Source organism: Eubalaena glacialis, chromosome 8, assembly GCF_028564815.1.
Source record: "Eubalaena glacialis isolate mEubGla1 chromosome 8, mEubGla1.1.hap2.+ XY, whole genome shotgun sequence".
Taxonomy (NCBI): domain Eukaryota; kingdom Metazoa; phylum Chordata; class Mammalia; order Artiodactyla; family Balaenidae; genus Eubalaena; species Eubalaena glacialis.
In genome coordinates, this window is record NC_083723.1 from 100,446,867 (window position 1) to 100,467,093 (window position 20,227).

Consider the following 20,227-nt stretch of genomic DNA (forward strand, 5'->3'; position numbering starts at 1 on the left):
CTTGACAAATATTCAGTACTTTTATTTTCCTCCTGTTCATTACACAGGGATTGCTGTTTCCAAATTCAGAATTCTCTTGGCTCTGAAGTTCTTAACCTGGACCTTCAGGAGTCTGAACCATTCAAGTTGGGAGCAAAATTTGGAGAGATATGCACTTTTCTCCTTGAGGAATTGTTTGAATTTCATAGCTTACCCAAAGGGGTGGTTAACTCAAAACAGGTAAAGAACCATGGCTCTAGGAGAATCTTCTTTATAGAAGTCTCTATTCATTTCTTCTAGAAGAGGCTGTCTGGCTTTTCAAACATAAGCAGTGGCAAATGGCCACCTCAGGCCTACACATCATCAACCTTACCCTTTCGAAGATTTGTTAAATTCTTCATAAAAGGACACTAAGACATAGGCTCTGAACAATGTTGACTGAATGGCCCACAATTACTTTACTAACTCTATGTTTTTTTCTACACCTACTGTACAGCAAGCACTACTGAAAGCTCTTCAGTAGCTGCAGAAGTAGTGGCCTTCCAGGAGTTCACATTTCATACAGAAAACAGTAAAAACAGTATTTAGAACAGAATTGCCACCAGAAAGCTACTGATCAAGGAGTGTGGGAAATCAGTGATAGAAGAGATGTTTTTCCTGGTTGATAATATCAGGATGAATTTGCTAAAATGGAAATATTAAAAAATGGACTTTGAGGAATAGAGAAAATACTGATCTGATGCCGCATCTATTAGTCTTGACTTGCAAATCTCAAACCCTGGGCTCTCTGGGCCCCAGTCCTCTCAAGTTCTGTGGAAACAGTTCTGAGAAGAGAAGGTCTCAGAAATCAACAAATCTCCCTTTGCAGAAGTCCTTGGGAAGACCCAAAGACTTCATTGGTGGCCAACTATCTTACAGGTAAGAAAATTTTAAACAGCATAAGAACAACCTTACCAAGTTTTACCCAACAGCTTCATTTTATAGCATCTGATATCATTCTTCTAATGCTTTAAAAACTACAAACATCAAATACTTAAATTCATTAAATTTGCTCATATCTTCAAGGAAAAAAAAAGTCTTCTAAAAAGCACTTTTCATAGCACTGTTTAGCATCATTGCCCTCTATGATTAATCTATTTTCTAGAACCAGGATAACTGTCTTCACATTAATATTGTCAATCACTAAAAATGGGAATTAATAGCTGTGTTTTTCCATAATGATGCCTTTGTTTGCGCTAACCCTAGTCAATTGTGCCCTTCTTCCACTGAAAAAAAATTAGTTCTTTTCTGAGTCCCCAGTCCAATTATGGCATATCTCTTTTCAAACAAATTATATTCTGTTACTTTCTTGTAACATTCACCTTTATCTTTTAGTATGAAATATACAAGTAGTCTAGGATTTGCACTGTTACATAAATAGTGTTCTCCCTGAGATTAATTCATTTGCTGGTTATTCTGTTTATATCATCTATAAATCTGGTGATCTAGAGATAATACATCATGAGAAGGAATTTGCACAAACCTAACCCCAATTCCAAAAGAACACTCCACCCAACATTATAATTTTCTCATAGCCCAGTGTTTGACTTATTTGACAGTGCCAAATATGCATGGATTTTGCAACATAGCCTAAAAACCCTGATCAAAAGCTGTATTATTAGCAAATTCATTTACTTCATCAATAAATTTGTTAATTTTCTACCATCACTTGAATCAAATTATTTATCGTGAAGATAGAGTGCAACTCTACCCTACTGATTGTTCCTGCTCTGTTTTCTGTGCCGACCCCCCTCATTCTCTCAGCCCATAAGCACACACAGTTGGTCCTTGGCTGTTCTAGACAGAGTGTCTGCTGTTGTATATGATGTCATAACATACAGTACAATGTCATAACTCAGCACATAGCTCTGGCCTCTCTCCTGAGTCCCAGTTCTCTATCTCCAGTTGAAGGCAAGGTCTTTCCTTTCAGGCATCCAACAATGGCCTCAGCTAAGACTGAAGTGTCCTTTTTTACAATCCACTCTTCTTCATGGCTGCCCTGTTTCTACACATGATTCTCACTACCCTTGATCAGGCTAACATCTTAGAAGAGGAGGAGGAGTAAAGGGCAGGGGGATGGAAGGATGGGTGGAAGTGAATGAAAATAAGTGGATATGAATGAGAAAGAATGATACCCAAACATCTCAGCTTAGTTTTCAGGTCCACCCTATTTCGTACCAATCTCACTTTTTAACCTCTTGGATATTTTCATTATTTATACAAATTAGTTTGCTCATTATATACAAAACATATTACATTTCCCCCATCATATATCTTGTTTGTGTTTCTCCTGCCTGGGATGCTCTTCTTACCTACCTTCATTGTCCAGATCAATCTCCAAATCTTCTGAGAAGACTACTTGCCTACCTATTGGGTAACAAAGCAGGTACTATCTGATGACATATCTTTCATAGTAGTCTTCTCATTATTCAACTTCTCAGATATTTATGACCCCTACCTCACACCGCAATATATGACCCTTGTTGGCTCACCCTACCACCCTAACAAGAGGCCTAAACCAATCCATCTCCAATGGTGGGATTCCCGTAACCAGTCCCAGTTTTAACGTAAATGCAAGGAATAATTCCACCTGTATTTGAAAGGTTTTTGGACCCTAACATCCCTCCAGACTGACCCATCTTCCATGAGGCAACCTCCCTCAAAAACAGAAACAAAAAAGTCCTTCCTCCCTGCTATCTGATCATTGACAATTAGCCAGCAACTCCAAGGTAACTAAAACTCTTTTTGCAATTTCGTCAACACAAAGAGCACAAGGAAGAGAAGTGATTCCCGTATTCTCAAGGGCGACGCACTGCTTGGATGCCGTTACGTCTGAGTCAGGGAGCACTCGGCTGCTAAAGGCAGAGCTTGTAAAGATCACTCTCACATCTACTTGCTAAACTGTGCATAAGAAACCTGGCTCGGAAAGAGCAGTTCTGCCGCAGCTTCTCGGCGAACAGTTCTGAGAGTCTTAAAATTGCATTTCCCAAACCACACTTCCCTTTGACTACTACTTAAAAGTAGGAAAAAGATGAACGAGTTAATGAGATATAAAATTAGCCTATGTGGGGGCTTCCCTGGTGGCGCAGTGGTTGAGAGTCTGCCTGCCGATGCAGGGGACACGGGTTCGAGCCCAGGTCTGGGAGGATCCCACATGCCGCGGAGCAACTAAGCCCGTGCGCCACAACTACTGAGCCTGCGCGTCTGGAGCCTGCGCTCCGCAACGAGAGGCCGCGACAGTGAGAGGCCCGCGCACCTCGATGAAGAGTGGCCCCCGCTCGCCACAACTGGAGGAAGCCTTCCCGCAGAAACGAAGAACCAACACAGCCAAAAATAAATAAATTAATTAGTTTAAAAAAAATTAGCCTATGTGAACTGAACTAAACTATATTAAGTAATGGATCAAAATGTTCAAAAGTAAGAACGTAAGAACTTTAACCTCAAATATAAAAACCAGGGGACTTCGATAGCCTGGAGACTATGCATACATATTGCCTAAAGTGGTAGGCATAACTTCGCAAATTTTTGCACATCATGAAATTTTCCTTAGGATTCCATTTGGTATTAACATTTTATCTTCTAGACAGAAGTCATGAGCTAACATTTTCAAGCAATTATTTACTAACTATACTTCCCTCAATAAAATAATTGAATATACATTCACATTAATAACGATGAAACGGAGAGATTTTAGCACTAAGTAAAATAACACAGACACTATCAGCGACTTTAGAGGACTCTGTCAGAGCAGATTAGAACTTTAGCCTCATCAGGACTAGTAAGAGGTAAATTTATACAGCACTGTATGTCAGGAACCGTTCTAAGTGTTTGTAAACATTATTACATTTAAACCTCAGAGCAACCATATGGAAGAGTTCTTATCATCATCCCAGGTTAGTAATGAAAAATCTAAAGCACAGACAGGTTTAAACAGTTTTCCAGGGTCAAGGTCACACAGTTCACACTCAGCAGGGCCAGGGTCTGAATCCTATAGTTTGACCCCAGGGTTCAACGTAACCACACCTCACACTCCTTCACGACACCTCACCCTCAGTTTTCATCCTGTCAGTCACTTGTCATGAGTGCCCACAACAGGAAACACGTTAAATATTACTGTACAATTTACGGTAAAAGGATTTAAATATTTATCCTATGTTCAAGTTGTTACAATGCAATAAGAGAGGCATGTATAAGTATCTGTAATACAAAGTAGAATATCACAAGCTTTTGGGTATGCTAGGGAATTATACATTCCTCACGGATTTCCCCCTCTCCCACAATATTTAAGAAAAATGAGTGAAGGCAGGAGCAGAGCAGGCTTTGTGGAGGAGGAATTTCTCTTGATTCTTTAACAATAGAGAAGGGGGATTCCAAGTGAAGAGAATGAAGTGAGACAAAATTAAAATTCAAGAAAATACAGGGTGTAGATGAGGAACAGGGAGTGCTTCGGCTCACCTGGCACAGGGGGTGTGTAAAGAATCGTCACATGGGGAAGAATATGGGAAAGAACATAGAAAGGCAGGTGGGGGCCAGGCTGAATGCCACAGGTGTTGAAAGCCTAGCCAAGGGCTATGAACTTCATTCTGTTGACAGAGGAGCCATAATTTTTTCCCTGTTCAAAGTTGGGTCATGATGAGAACAGGATGGTGCTTCAATAATATTAATCTGGCAATAAAAACATGTAGGATTAGAAGGGAGGAAGCAGGTGAGAGGTTACTCTCATGCTCCATATGAGAGGTACTGAAGTTTCCAGCTACGCGGATGGTTGTGGAAGACAAGAGCAGACACTGCAATATAATGGAGAAAGTAGCAGTACTAGATTATTGTTTGGACTGGGAAGGCAATAAACACGAATGGCTCCTGGTGATGAGTCAGAAAGCTGAACATACATAAATAGAACCAGGTTTGAGATGAGAAAAAATAGCACTTTGAACCTGTTGAGTTTGAGAAGTTTCAGATTCAGCAGTTTGCCATGGATGTAGAGTGGAAAGAAGAGCTGACCTACGTGAAAAGGCTGAAAGACAGGGAAACTCAAAATAAGCATAGTGAATCAGTGTTTTTATCACTGCAGTATTTTTCAGTGCAACAATCCTAATAGCATCTGATTTCTCAAACAAAACAGGGCAGCAAACCTATATTTTTCAAATACTATTCCTCTTGGTACCATACCATGTACATAGTAAGTGCACAAACTTCTGATGAGGCTTCGTAAAACAAGATGTCAGCCTCGTTCACCTGGAGACCTTCACATAAGAATCATGAAAACACTTTGCAAACAGGAAATGACATCATTTAAAAACATTTAACAAGAGAGGCCTTTCTACCAGTTTGTAACAAATAACTAGAATCATCACTGCCACCCGTTACACAAGTAAAATCTTACTAAGACAAAGATCAATTGGCCCTGCTCTATCTAAGGTAATTAGGGAAAACGGAAAAAAGAAATATTTTTTTCTGGTCTTAAACAAAGAGGGTTCAGGATATTATGACCCCAATAATCATCTAAAAGTGTCAAATTCACAGGATACTCTTCGTAAGCATACAGTCCTTTTTCTTCAGCCCTTTCAAACTGCCTTTTTTAAAAAGTGCTTTGTAAAAAGTTGTTCTGACCACCTACCAGAAGAAATCGGGATTTTGTGGGCCATACATTTCTAAAAGTTTGAAAGCAATAAACAATTAAGAACGAAGTCTGATACTGTGAGCCTGACACATAGTAAGGTAAGGGCTCAATAATTTTTTTTTAAATAAAATGATTCGATATACTAAATAGAAGGAATTTCTTGACTACATAATATTCTTCATATTAGCTGATTCCCTGAAGTTTTCCTATTAACATCACTTTCTTACTTTCTTGGTTCTTCTCTTAACCCACTCCAATCAGGTTCACTCCCAACCACTCCAAAAAGTCTTCTCTTGTCAAAGCCAACAGTGGCTTCCACTTGACAAATTCAAGGGTCACTTCGTTGTGTGGCACAGGTAAACTCTCTCCTTGCAATGTCTTCCCATGGCTTTCCTGACACCACACTTTCTGGTTTCCTCCCTCCTCGCTGGCTCTTTTGCCTTTGTGCAGCCTCTAAATCCTGGCATCCCCAGGCCTCTCTGTCATGGGCCCTTTTTCTTCTTGAGCCCCAGACTCTCCCAGTATGATTTCATAATGTCTCATGACTTAAATTAAAATACTAACTTTATCAAAATGATTTCCAAATCTTTATCTCCAACTCTGACCTCTCACTGGAATTTCAGACTTGTCTATTCAACTACCACCTGCCATCACATGGACATTTAACATTCTTATTTCATCAGGTACACAACAGAACTTTTGATTCCCCCCGCCCCCTGCCACATATGCCCCTGCCCCAAAATATTGCTCCATGAGAAGAGGGACCACAATATATGGAGAGCCTTGATCAGTGGCTGACCAGAGTAGGTGCTATATTGAAAGAACACCCTCAGCAGAGATGCCCCATCAGACCACAATTAACAGAAATGCTGCATCAGATAAATGCTGGAAATGTAAATGGGAGATAGCCATCAAAGGATACTATCTTTTCTATAAAATGTGAGTGAGAGGAATAGGTGGATGTTACTCATAGTTCTAGAGAATGGTATGTCTTAAACTACAGACTCCAGCTGACCCCTTTTTCTGCTTGAATTCCTGGGCTTTCATCATGTCCCTTTTAAGGCAAGTAGGTGGTCTAGTGTTCTGACTCAGGCCAAAGCTCCCAAGCGCGGGAGCACAGAGAAATTCCGAAGCACAATACAGGGCATGGATCCAAGAGGATGTGAAGAGACACCCAGGTGAAATCCAGTAGTCTAGGAACTTCACAGGCAACACAGGAAAACAGGACCACAGTAGGGCAAGGAGCAGAGCCTCATGACTACTCAAAACATTAACATGCAGGTCCTGTTCCACTTCTTTTTTAATAATGCTGGGCCATGCCCACAGGTGGGCTGAGGCAGGGGATGGGCCACATGCAATCCATTCTTTAGACCACAGAGAGAGATCTTTCCAGAACCCCAACTTGTTCTTGTCATTCCTTGTCTCACAGACCAACAGTGTTCCCTCTCTCGTGAGAGTTCCAAGCTCTTCCAGCTAGCACGTGAGGCCCTTAACATTCAAGTCCTTTCCTAACTCTGTAGCCTCATCTGCTACTCCACCAAAACACACAATGAATCTCCCGTAGATTCCAAGCCATTTCATTCTCCTCGTGCCTTTGTAAGTGTTGTTTTCTTCCAGTCCGCTGAACTTCTACGCATCTTCCAAAATTCAGGAATTGTCCTTGTTAGAACCTTCATTAAAGTTCCAACAGAGGATTGAGTTTCCAGACTTCCAAATCATTTCTTCTTCTGGGCACAGAGCTAGACTGTTTCCCAGCCTCCTCTATACTTAGATATGACCATGGCATGAAGACCTCAGATGAACTGTCAGACCAGGGGTCCTTAAGCCTCAGCATCACGTAGGAAGCTTTTAAAAAACAGACACTGGGCCCCACATCCACAGACTGTTTCACTTAGTCTGAGGTGGGGCCCAGGTACCCAGTGGTTTTTAAAGCTCCTCAGGTCATTCTAATGTGGAGCCAGTGCGGAGCACTAAAGAAATCCACACAAACGATCCAGTATCAAATTAAGAGACTGTCATCCACATGCTCACATTATGCCCTACACACACCCTCAGAGACACACTGATTAAGTATACCATTCATCACATTTTACTTACATACCTGTCTCCTGACCACATGCAAACACCTTGAGGGAAAGAATAAAATCTTGTCATTTTTGTATTTTCATGGTTTTGCCCAGTAACTGATATTTTTAGAAGGTATTCAATAAGCATTTTTCAATGTATAAAATATATTTATCACGTATATTTCATTTTAATTTTGATAGAATATTTTCATTAACAACCATGAAAAACTAAGAATATTCATATTATTATAGTTGGAACAGTAGATTCATATAATCTTTTATTCATTAATAGATGAAAACAGGTCATAAAGTGCATTGGCAAATACACTTTTCCCTTCCATTACTATTACAAAAATGCCTGATCTCTGAAGATTTGTGTTCTCTTATCATTAAAAAAAAAAAATGTGGACATGCCGGGATAAAACCCTAATTTCTATAGGCTAGATCTAAGTAAAGAAGAAAAGTCTAAAAATAAATGCATGGAATATCTGACTGTAGCCTATATTTTTATCTGATGAGATTTGGGAGAAAGCAGAAATAAGTTAAAACATCTTTAGAAGAAACCTTACTTAGAAATATTTTTATGTAGTTCCTCTACACGTAGGCCAAAGGTAAAAAAAAAAATAACGCATAGTCAAATGAAGCAACACTGATAAAAGTTATAACTTGATTTAAGAATATAATACAGCTATATTCACAATTATACAAACAATTTTTATGGATTAAAGACCTAAATGTAAGGCCAGACACTATAAAACTTTTAGAGGAAAACGCAGGGAGAACACTCTATGACATAAATCACAGCAAGATCCTTTTTGACCCACCTCCTAGAGAAATGGAAATAAAAACAAAAATAAACAAATGGGACCTAATGAAACTTAAAAGTTTTTGCACAGCAAAGGAAACCATAAACAACACGAAAAGACAACCTTCAGAATGGGAGAAAATATTTGCAAACGAAGCAACTGACAAAGGATTAATCTCCAAAATGTGCAAGCAGCTCATGCAGCTCAATATCAGAAAAACAAACACCCAATCCAAAAATGGGCAGAAGACTTAAATAGAAATTTCTCCAAAGAAGACATACAGATGGCCAACAAACACATGAAAGAACGCTCAACATCACTAATCACTAGAGAAATGCAAATCAAAACTACAATGAGGTATCACTTCACACCAGTCAGAATGGCCAACATCAAAAAGTCTACAAACAATAAATGCTGGAGAGGGTGTGGAGAAAAGGGACCCCTCATGCACTGTTGGTGGGAATGTAAATTGATACAGCCACTATGGAGAACAGTATGGAGGTTCCTCAAAAAACTAAAAATAGAACTACCATACGACCTAGCAATCCCACTACTGGGCATATACCCTGAGAAAACCATAATTCAAAAAGAGACATGTACCACAATGTTCACTGCAGCACTATTTACAATAGCCAGGACATGGAAGCAACCTAAGTGTCCATCGACAGATGAATGGATAAAGGAGATGTGGCACATATATACAATGGAATATTACTCAGCCATAAAAAAAAAAACAAAATTGAGTTATTTGTACTGAGGTGGATGGACCTAGAGTCTGTCATACAGAGTGAAGTAAGTCAGAAAGAGAAAAACAAATACTGTACGCTAACACTTATATATGGAATCTAAAAAAAAAAAAAATGGTTCTGAAGAACCTAGGGGCGGGACAGGAATAAAGACGCAGACATAGAGAATGGACTTGAGGACACAGGGAGAAGGAAGGGTAAGCTGGGACGAAGTGAGAGAGTGGCATGGACATATATACACTACCAAATGTAAAATAGATAGCTAGTGGGAAGCAGCCACATAGCACAGGGAGATCAGCTTTGTGACCACCTAGAGGGGTGGGATAGGGAGGGTGGGATAGGGAGGGGATATAGGGATATATGTATACGTATAGCTGATTCACTTTGTTATACAGCAGAAACTAACACACCAATGTACAGCAATTATACTCCAATAAAGATATTTTAAAAAAATAAAAACAATTTTTAGAGAGGAAGCTGATTCAATATTACTAATCAGATTCAAATTTATTTAACTGAAATCAGATTCATCAATTATATACCATGATACATTTATTTTAAAAAACAGAAGTGAATATGTATATAAATATTATAGCTAATTATTAACTCCAGAATTTCAAAAGTCAGGTATTATACGATCCAATCAGTCTTAAGGTCTTCAGTTGCTCCTTGCTGTTTCCTAAAACATTACAATTGCCATTTAATGACATTCACTTGAATACTTTCCTCAAACATTTTGAGATTTAAAATTATACTCACAGGAAAGATATACCTTGCTAACAATCATTTCCTCAGCTTTATTTTCCTGATTTGCAAGTGATTTTTGTTATCAAAGGTAAAACTATCTCTGTAGAATGTGCTTTTATATTTCTGCCAAAGTAGACAAATTATGTTAAAATGTATTATCAATCACATGATACTAGTTGAGAAAAAAGATGACAGCAGTGAAAGGCAGCTACCAATTTCCTCTGAGCGATTCATATGTCTCTCCCTATTTTCCCTTTACACACCGTGAAAGGGGGTCTTCAGAACAGAATGCCTCATGGTTCCTGCACTTCCAGGGGAAGACTTTCACAGTGAGAGGGGCAAGAAGCACAGCAATTGCCTCTGTTGATTTTTTTAAAATTCCTAGACCTCAAGTGCTTAATCTCCAAAGCTTGAGATTTCTAGGGGAAGGGAATCATAAACCTGAACACTATACTTTTTAACCATTCATAAATATTCCTGCTTATTCCTTACAAACACACAACCAGTTCTGTAATATTACTTAACACAGTTCTTACAGTCTTCAGAATATAAGAAATTTGGTGAGGGCAGGGGGAGTGGTATTTAGAGAGGAAGGTTCCAGGTAACTTTGCTTTGACTCTTGGGTAAACATGGGTGAAACTTTCTTTAGTTAATGGAAGGAGATTATGAAAGATTAATGAAGAATGCTTTCGGCAGAAAAGATCAGGATCTAGATGGCTGTAAAATTCAGTTAATTAGTCCTCTTAAAAGGTAAAAGGAGGAGAATGACAGTATATATGGTACTATGTATTCCACTACTCAGACTCTGGTCATTTAGGATTGTATGTCTCTGCAATCTACAAGAGCCACACCCACATGTGCTAATGTTACCTCAAACCACAGCCCCAACCCAGCCCTCCTTATACTAGCAGCTCCCCCCAGACGCCAGGGGCTGCTTCACATCTCCATATCAGCACATGCTCACCCCTCCCCCCCACAGAATACTCAGCATCTTCTCATCCTGGTAACCCTCTTCATGACACACCTGAAGATTACACAATTCTCCCCAATACTGCATTCTCCTCAACCTCAAGAAGGTAGAGCCAGGGACTTACCACGCCACTGTGGCATTTACAAGAGTGCTTCCTTTGAAAAAAATTAAAGCTAGCAAATAACTAGATCTCCTTTCTATGTTACCATCTGTATTCTCTACATGATTACAGAGAATGGGTTAACGAACTGATTTAAACATAGTGTACCACACTTTGTCGTATTTTAAAATAATCTTTAAAAAACATTTCATTTTTGTTCAAGGAAAGCTGATTCATTACTGGTACCACTTAAGTAACAATATTTTAATTCAAAAATATATGAAATAAAAATTATTAAGACTATAAAACACATAGCTTTAATATCAACTAACTTCATTTCTCTAAAAGTATGATTGTATTTATTTGAAATTCACTGCATTTCCTTCAAGTCATTCTGAAATTAAACTCTCTTCTGACAGACTGGGCTTCTTTCACCCCTGTTAATTTAATATCCTGATTCAAGTAAATGATGGTTAACAATTTCAGATTCTGGTATTGTTATGTTACTCATTGTAGAATGTACAGTTTGCGCTTTTTTTCATCTTTTTTTCTTAGTATTTTGTTCTGTGAATGTGCACCAATGCAAACACAATATTCTCAAAGCAAAGAATCCAAAATCTGACAGGCAGTTTCAACAGCACAAGAACTAATCCATGACATATGTGGGTTGTTCTTATGTTTTTCTGATAACATGTAAATAATTTTTCTTTCAATTATCCCTGGTCTCATAACTTAATTGTTATACATGCTATCTTCTAAATTAGTGCTTTTAAGAGTTTCCTAAAGGAAACCCTTAAATGCCTTAATTTTGAAATTAATAAGTTCTTGGCTCTGACTGGAAGTAATACAAACACCTATGCTTCTTCAGAAGACGGCTTCCTGTTTTTCCATTCTGGATGCTAAACCTACAGCTCTGGGACAAGGGCTACAAAACCACGTGAGGCTCCTGTCAGCTTCAGGTGGCAGCCCTGGCACTGCTCCCTCCTCATTCAAGTCCTTTCCTTTCCGAGTCCCCAAGGGCTGTCTGTCCGTTGCCAACCTGCACATCTCAGCAGAGCAGCTTCCTATCCTGAGCTTCTGACCCTGAAGCAACAAAACATCTTTGAGATTTCCTAGGAGAACACTGTTGGCAAAAACAAGGGACCAGACAGGGTAAGTAAATACAGAAGCAAGAATTTTACAGTGAGCAAGAGCCTCAAAGCCTTTCCTGAGACACAGGGAAAGTGGAGTAAATTCCACCAACGTGTACCTGGAGTCAAGTGCCTGCAGCTTGGCTACCTTTAAACCAAGCTGCTTCCCCGAGCCCTGCTCTACTAATTCCTCTCCTCACACCATTCCTTCCCTATAAAGGGCAGGCTATCTTCTGTGATTTCTATAGCCTTTTCTTTTTTAAACTCTGTTGAAAGACAACAAAAGAACAAATAAGATAGACAGGTCCTTGAGGGGAAAAAAAGAACCTCAGCTATTTTTCTCAACAATCCATTTTCTTAATTTCTGTAAAATGATTCTTATTCCAAAGGAAAGCTCTTCCCTTATTTATGAGTATTTTTGTAATTTCTTTAAGTTAATCAAAAAATCTTTAAGCTTTTCTTTCAAATCTCAGAGCTGAAGAGAACTCTAGTTTCAGCTCAGATACGTAAAGAGCTTAGGAGAAGTCATGCCTCCTGTCTTCACAATAAACAGCTGGACAAGCTGAAAATCAATGACTTTTCTTCACTTATCAGAGAACTGAGCTTTCAGGGCAAACCACTAACCCAATATCTGGAGACACAGGAAAAACAGAGAGATACTACATTTAAAGCAGAAATCAATGGGTGCCAGAAATATAGAACCACTTATTTGACTAGTAATTTGGACAAACTACTGGAAGCTGAGTGCAGAGAGTGAGAAACTCCTGGGGTTGTAATCATAAAGGGGCTTCCACACTTTCCTGGGCTTTCTTCCAGTAACCCCATCAAGTTCTCATGGTAAGGATCCAAGAAGGTTCCCCATTGTGAACCTGGCAGGAAGAGGGGAAGAAGAGCCACTGTTATACCTCCCCAGAGTCTTTTCCCTAACAAAGGGGAAAAGACTTTGTTAGAAGAAAACGCTGAAAACTTATTCCAGCTGGAGGAGGAGAAAGCTGCCCCCTCTGCAGTCCTTTGCAGCCTTCCTGTCTTGTCTATTTGAAAAATAATAATAATAACAAAAAACCCAGCATGAACAAGAGACAAGACTTCAAGGAAACAAATGGGGGATGCTTTAGCCAGGGAAGGAAATAAGGGACGTGGGTGAGGAGGAAAACAATACTCGGGGACAAAGGTTAGAAACACTTGTGCAAGTTACAGCCCTGAGACACAGGCCCACGGAAAGACTGAGACTTTACCAAATGGTAGAATGAACACTCCCTTCTCCCCAGCACCCTACCACAACACCAGCATCGCTCCAGAAGAACAGCTGATCGCGGTTAAAGAGCCGCAGATACAGACTCTCTGAAGAGGAATACTTAGGGAAGCCCAAAGTCAAGACAGGGGAAAAAGACAAGGACACTAGAAGAATGTGAAGCTTCTTGTGCCTGTGGCTACAACAAACATTAAACACAGCCAACCTCCCAGTCAGATTAACGTAAATCCTCACACTAAAGGCAAATATACCGCAGTTTCTCTTACCTGATACAACATGCCTGGCTCTCAACAAAAAGTTACAAAGCATGCCAAAAGGCAAAAAAAGAAAAAGGAACACAGTCTGTGGAGACAAATCATGCATCCAAACCAGATTAAGATGTCACACAGACGTAGTTAACTAACAAGGAATTTAAGTAACCGTTAATAATATATTAAGGGCTGTAATGGAAAAAGTTGAAAACAGGCAAGAACAGATGGATAATATAAGCAGGGAGGTGGAAACTCTAAGAAAGAATCAAAGGAAATGCTAGAAATCAAAAACACTAACAGACAGGAACAATGCCTTCGATGGGCTCATCAGTAGACTTGCTGATTCTGAGGAAAGAATCAGGACACTTGAAGGTCAGCCGAAACTTCCCTCTCTGAAATGCAAAGAGAAAGAGAACTAAAAAGCAAACAAAAAAACAAAAAGAACATCCCAGAACTGTGGCGAGTAACATAACTAGACATAACAAATATAACTAAAATACTGGCAGGAGAAGGTGAGAATAGGATATAAGGAACGTTTGAATTAATAATGGCTGAGAATTTTCCAAATGTAATGACACACACAAACCCCTAAATTCAGGAAGCTCAGAAAATACCGAGCAGGAGAAATATCAAAAAATTCATACCCAGGCATATCATATTTGAACTGCAGAAAACTAAGCCAAGGAGAAATTATTAAAGGAAGCCAGAGGACAAGAAAACAAACAAAACACCTTACAGAGAATCGAGGATAAGAGCTTGATCGGACTACTCATCAGAAACCACACAAGCAAGAAAATGGAGTGAAACCTTTAGAATGTTAAAAGAGAAAAAAAAGCTAATTCTATATCTAATGAAATTATCCTTTAAAGATAAAGAAGAAACAGAGACTTTATCAGATATACGATAACTGGGGGAGTTCATTATCAGTAGTCCTGCCTTTCAAAAAATGTTCAAAGAAGTTTTTCAGATAAGGAAAATGATGTAGGTCAGAAACTTGGATCTACATGAAGAAAGTGTCAGAGAAGGAATAAATGAAGGTGAAATTATATATATATATATATATACACACACACACACACACACACACACACATATATATATCTTTTATTTTTCTTATTAATTGATCTAAAAATTATCTGTTTAAAGCAAGAGTAGTAACAATATGTTTGGTGAATAGAGCATATTATAAGTGAAATGAATGACAGAAATTTCACAAGGGATGGGAAGGAGGAATTGAGAATTCTCTATTATGGGAGAGCTGTACTACACTTGAAGCCTTATAGTGTTATTTGAAGGTAAGCTTAGATTATTTTAAAATACATATTGTAAGCCTTAGGGCAATTACTAAACACACTTTTTAAAAAGATAAGTAGTACATCAAAAGAGTATATAAAATGGAATCATATAAATGTTCAATTAAAATTAAAGAAGGCAGAAAAAGGAGGGGAGACAAAGAACAAATGCAAAAAAGGGTCAACACTTAAAAAGACTGCAGAATGTGATCCAACTACATCACTTTATGTACAAATGGTCTAAACACACCCATTAAAAGACAGAAATTGTCAGACTGGATTAAAAACAAAAACAAAAACCAGAGGTAATATGTGCTGTCTACAAGAAACCCACTTTAAACAAAGAATCAGACAGGTTAAAAATAAACAGATGGAGAAAGATACACCATGCTAACCCTAATCAAAAGAAAGCTGAAGTAGCCATATTAGTTTGAGACAAAGTAGACTTCAAAAAAAAAAGATTATCAGGGACAAAGAGGGACTTTATATAAAGGGGTTAATTCCACAAAAAGACATAACAATGCTAAATGTGTATGAACCTAACAAAGCATCAAGATACATGAGGCAAATACTAATAGAACTGAAGGTAAAAATAAATCCATTATTACAGATAGAGATTTGAACTAGAAGTATTGGGTTGGCCAAAAGGTTCTTTTGGTTTTTAAGAACTTTATTGAACAATATATTCACTGTTTTTGTTCCACTACCTTCTGCCATTTTTCAGGCAACTTCATAATTCTATCTTCCCAAAACCTTTTATCTTTTTGAGCAAAGAACTGTACCAGATGCCTTTTACAGTCTTCCAGGGAAGACCGAAATAAATGGAAATCCAAAGGTGCAATGTCTGGTGAATACGGCGGATGAATCAGACAAGGGACCTCCCTGGTGGTCCAGTGGTTAAAGACTCCGCCTTCCAATGCAGAGGGTGTGGGTTCGATCCCTGGTCGGGGAGCTAAGATCCCACATGCCTTGAAGCCAAAAAAACCAAAACATAAAACATAAGTAATATTATAACAAATTCAATAAAGACTTTAAAAATGGTCCACATCAAAAAAATCTAAAAAAAAAAAAAAAAAAAAGAATTTCCCAGCCAAGCTGTAACAGTTTTTGCCTGGTCATCAAAGAAACATGTGGTCTTGAATTATCCTGATGGAAGATTATGTGTTTTCTGTTGACTAATTCTGGATGCTTTTCGTCGAGTGCCGCTTTCAGTTGGTCTAATTGGGAGCAGTACTCGTTGGAATTAATCGTTTGGTTTTCCGGAAGAAGCTCATAATAGAGGACTCCCAATCCCACCACACACACAACATCACCTTCTTTGGATGAAGACCAGCCTTTGGTGTGGTTGGTGGTGGTTCATTTCGCTTGCCCCACGATCCCTTCCATTCCACATTATTGTACAGTATCCACTTCTCATCACCCATCACAATTTGTTTTAAAAACAAAATGTTTTTGTTACGTTTAAGTAGAGACTCGCATGCGGGAATATGGTCAAGAAGGTTTTTTTCGCTTATGTGGAACCCAAACATCAAAGCGATGAATATAACCAAGCAGGTGTAAATGATTTTCAACGTTTGATTTGGATATTTTGAGTATATCGGCTATCTCCCACGTGGTATAACATTGATTGTTCTCAGTTAATGTCTTGATTTGATCGCTATCAACTTCAACTGATCTACCCGACCGTGGAGCAACGTCCAGCGAGAAATCTCCAGCACGAAACTTTGCAAAACACTTTTGACACGTTCAATCAGTCACAGCACCTTCTCCATACACTCCACAAATCTTTTCTTGCGTTTTAGTTGCTTTTTTACCTTTCTTGAAATAATAAAGCATAATATGCCGAAAATGTGCTTTTTTCCTTCCATCTTCAATATTAAAATGGCTACACAAAAATTCACCAATTTTGATAAGTTTTTTTTTAAATGCATGCTGCTATGACAGCTGTCACAATACAATCTAACAAAACTGTTTTGAATGAAGTTAAAGACAACTAAGCACTACTAGAGCCCTCTGACAGAAAACATCGAATGAACCTTTTGGCCAATCCAGTATGTTCCAAATCACAGAGGACAGAAACCAGGAGGTCAAAACCCTTGCTGTAGAAGTGATCTTTAAAAGTAAACAAAAGATTAATTTTCGTACAAACAAACTCGTAGGTCCACAGGAATTTATGTTATGACCCTGTAGCATTCAGGATAAATTCTACTGCATTTGTAATAACTTATTTTAGAGGTCTACCTGCTCTATTAAGACTTCAGCACATAGAGAACAAATATTTTATTTAGTTAAAGGTTGGTTTCCCCCACACCTAGCAAAGTTTTTGGCTTGAATACTCGGTAAACATCTACTCAATGTCTGAATCTGAATTTTACTAATAAATTATGTTCATCAATATTTAACTATACAAGTGAGCTACTGCTCCATTAAAAATACAAAGTCCCAGTTGTGTTTCTTTTACAATGGAAGATTTTGGCTGTACAGTCATCCTCCAATATTATCAAAACCACCACCTGGTTTAATAATACAGTAAAAACAATTATAGTGAAAGCATGAATTGTTCACAGGGTTAAGGTTCCACATTGCTTTTCCATTAATTAACTCTGCTAATTTATTCATTGGAAATGATTCACAAATTAGTAATGCAAAGTAAATGATACACATAGAATACAGAAATTGAGAAGTAGATTTGCAAAAAGATTTAAAATAAATGTAAACGTATGTACATTATAGACGTGTGGACTCTTAATGAACACAGGAATTTTAAAATGCCAGAATTTTGTCAATTTAAATTGTATATTAGGGCATAGTTAAATAATTTATAGCTCTAAAATAAGCAAACAAAATACAACTAAGGAAGGAATACATTTAGACAAATCATAGGATCTAAAGATGAAAGACATGGAACAAACATGATATTTCATTCAGTTTTTCATATGTATGATTAAAATAACTGAAGAGAAAATAGATTATTTACTCTGTCACCTCTAAATTACGTAGTTTAGCAATCTTCTTCAATTCATTTCTATCTGGCCGAGTTAAAGAAAAAATTTTTGAAATTTCAGTCACTTCCATAAAACTCTGAAGATGAGTATCATACCTTTATGAAAAATTATTCTGCAGTGAGGAATACCTGTTTATTATAAATTACCAAGCTTCTTCAGATAACAGACGATTTTCACTTTACTATTCAGGGCATGCCCCATACACATATACCCAATAGGTACAAATCTGATGTCCTAAAATAGGGCACATGGAACAATTACTTACTGAATAAAATGCACAGATATTCTTCTCCTATCAAGTAATTCTTTCAAAGCTTCTTCCAAATGTCATTATTTGACATATTAAAATTCGATTTCACTCACCTTTTCAAACAAAGTGATTAGAGAAAGCAAAGTACATCTTCATAGGCTTGTAAAGACTTGGTGTTCATTCTGTGAGTCAGGGGAATAGGAAATATCATGATCACTTACCTGACATGCATTATAAAGAAGTTGGTGTTCTAGTTTTTTAATCCCCAAAATCTGCTGAAACATTTCATAGAGTTGTTCCTTGCTCAGAATAAGTTCAGAAACAGCGCTTAGGGCCATTCTGTTTGGCTGTTTACACAAGTCCTCTTCACCCCTGCAAATGGCATCATATTTGGCTATCCAGGAGCTCAGCACTGTCTCTTTGCTCAAGCCATCAATTTCTGGCAAACTCCGCACACGTTTTTCTATGTTTTTCTTAAACACCTCTCTGAAGTCATTAGCAGAACATCCTCCACTCTGAACCATTCTGGCCACTCGATCACTCTTCAGAAAAACCTGAAAACAAAACAAAAAACAAAAGAAAACAAAAACCCACTTACAATTAGGCATGGACACTAACACCAACTGCTTTTAGCAATCCAAGAGTTATGACACCAAACATTCCACAACGGTTCAAATGTTTTATAATACACACTAACTAATGACAAAGTGGAGGCTCCAAATCACCTCTCTTAAAATGTTGAAATGTTTAGGAGAGAAAATAATGAGTCTTGAGGAACTTGTAAGATGATCCAACCTTGACCTACACGCTCCCCACCTGAAGGTCATGGGTATCTCTACAACTGAAACCCTTAAGAGTTGATCGAAAAGGTAATTGGAGATATGAACCCAACTTCCCAATGTGTACTTGGGAGTTCTGGTTAGTTCTTCAGCAAGGAGAAGGTCCCTTATTGTTTGAAAATATGAAGGCCAATAGTGTGGTAAGTCTAGTATCCAAGTCAATACCCTCTGGGTATAACTGTTAATCAAAACTACTCCACAGCTGGGGGGTACACACCTGTCCCTACCCCTGACTTCACTAGCTCCCCAACTCCTCACACACTTCTTGTAGCTGGGAAAAATCGATGATGAAAAAGCAAACTAAAACTTTTAGCTGTCCACTAATATCAAGTAAGAAATAAAACACAAACAATGACAACCAGGGAGAGAGACAGTTTTGAAATGGGTAGGAAGAGATGGGTAATAAGTAATAAGGTCATATACTGTGCAAGGGACATCAGACTTGGCCTCGAATCTCTCCTTTCTTCTAAGTCACAGACCCATATATCAACAAGTATCAGCCAAGATTCATGAAACATCTATTCTGTCATCAATATGCCTAAGAAGCCTCTATAGGTCATATGAGACTGATTTTATTCCTGTTTTCTTCCTATAGTAACAAAAACTCCTTCCAAAGAATCTGTAGGACTATTTAATGCAGCCCCCATGAGTTACATCTGTTGTTAAGGCTTATGGAACAAAAATTCATGTCAATCTTTTCCCTAAGAACTGACTCATGATACTGAGGTACTCCCAAATTATGACCCCACTATTTGCTCTAATGCTACTACCACGTCTGTCTGCATGTGGGCAAACAGTATGTGTGGTCTGTGCAAAGCAGCCTCATTTGTCCCAGTGACTGGCATCTCAGCTACCAGGTCCCAAACCTTTTCCCCACTTAATTTCTCCTCTTTTCAGACCATTCATACAAAATATTGTTTCCTATCTTTGCTCAATGGCCTGACTCTTGAATATTTTGGTTAACTAACGTACTGAATTAGGAGTGGTGAATTTTACACTAGGCAAACATGCATGACACATACACACAGTACTTCCTCTCTTTTTACTAGCTGTGGCCCAATTACAGTCAAAAAGACTCTTATTTTTTACGTTTCTAAGCCAAAACTAATTCTTAAGCCCCAAATATAAGAATAGT

General features: G+C 38.2%; 1 protein-coding gene across 11 annotated transcripts in view; it reads right to left on the reverse strand.

Annotated features, from left to right (window-relative positions):
* The window catches only part of CADPS2 (calcium dependent secretion activator 2), a 548,265-nt gene that overhangs the window by 327,636 nt on the left and 200,402 nt on the right, over positions 1-20,227 (reverse strand). For all 11 annotated transcript variants that reach the window (XM_061198688.1, XM_061198685.1, XM_061198689.1 and 8 more), the window contains one exon: positions 18,475-18,807. In XM_061198688.1, coding sequence (XP_061054671.1) covers positions 18,475-18,807 — 333 coding nt within the window. The remainder of the gene's footprint in view (positions 1-18,474; positions 18,808-20,227) is intronic.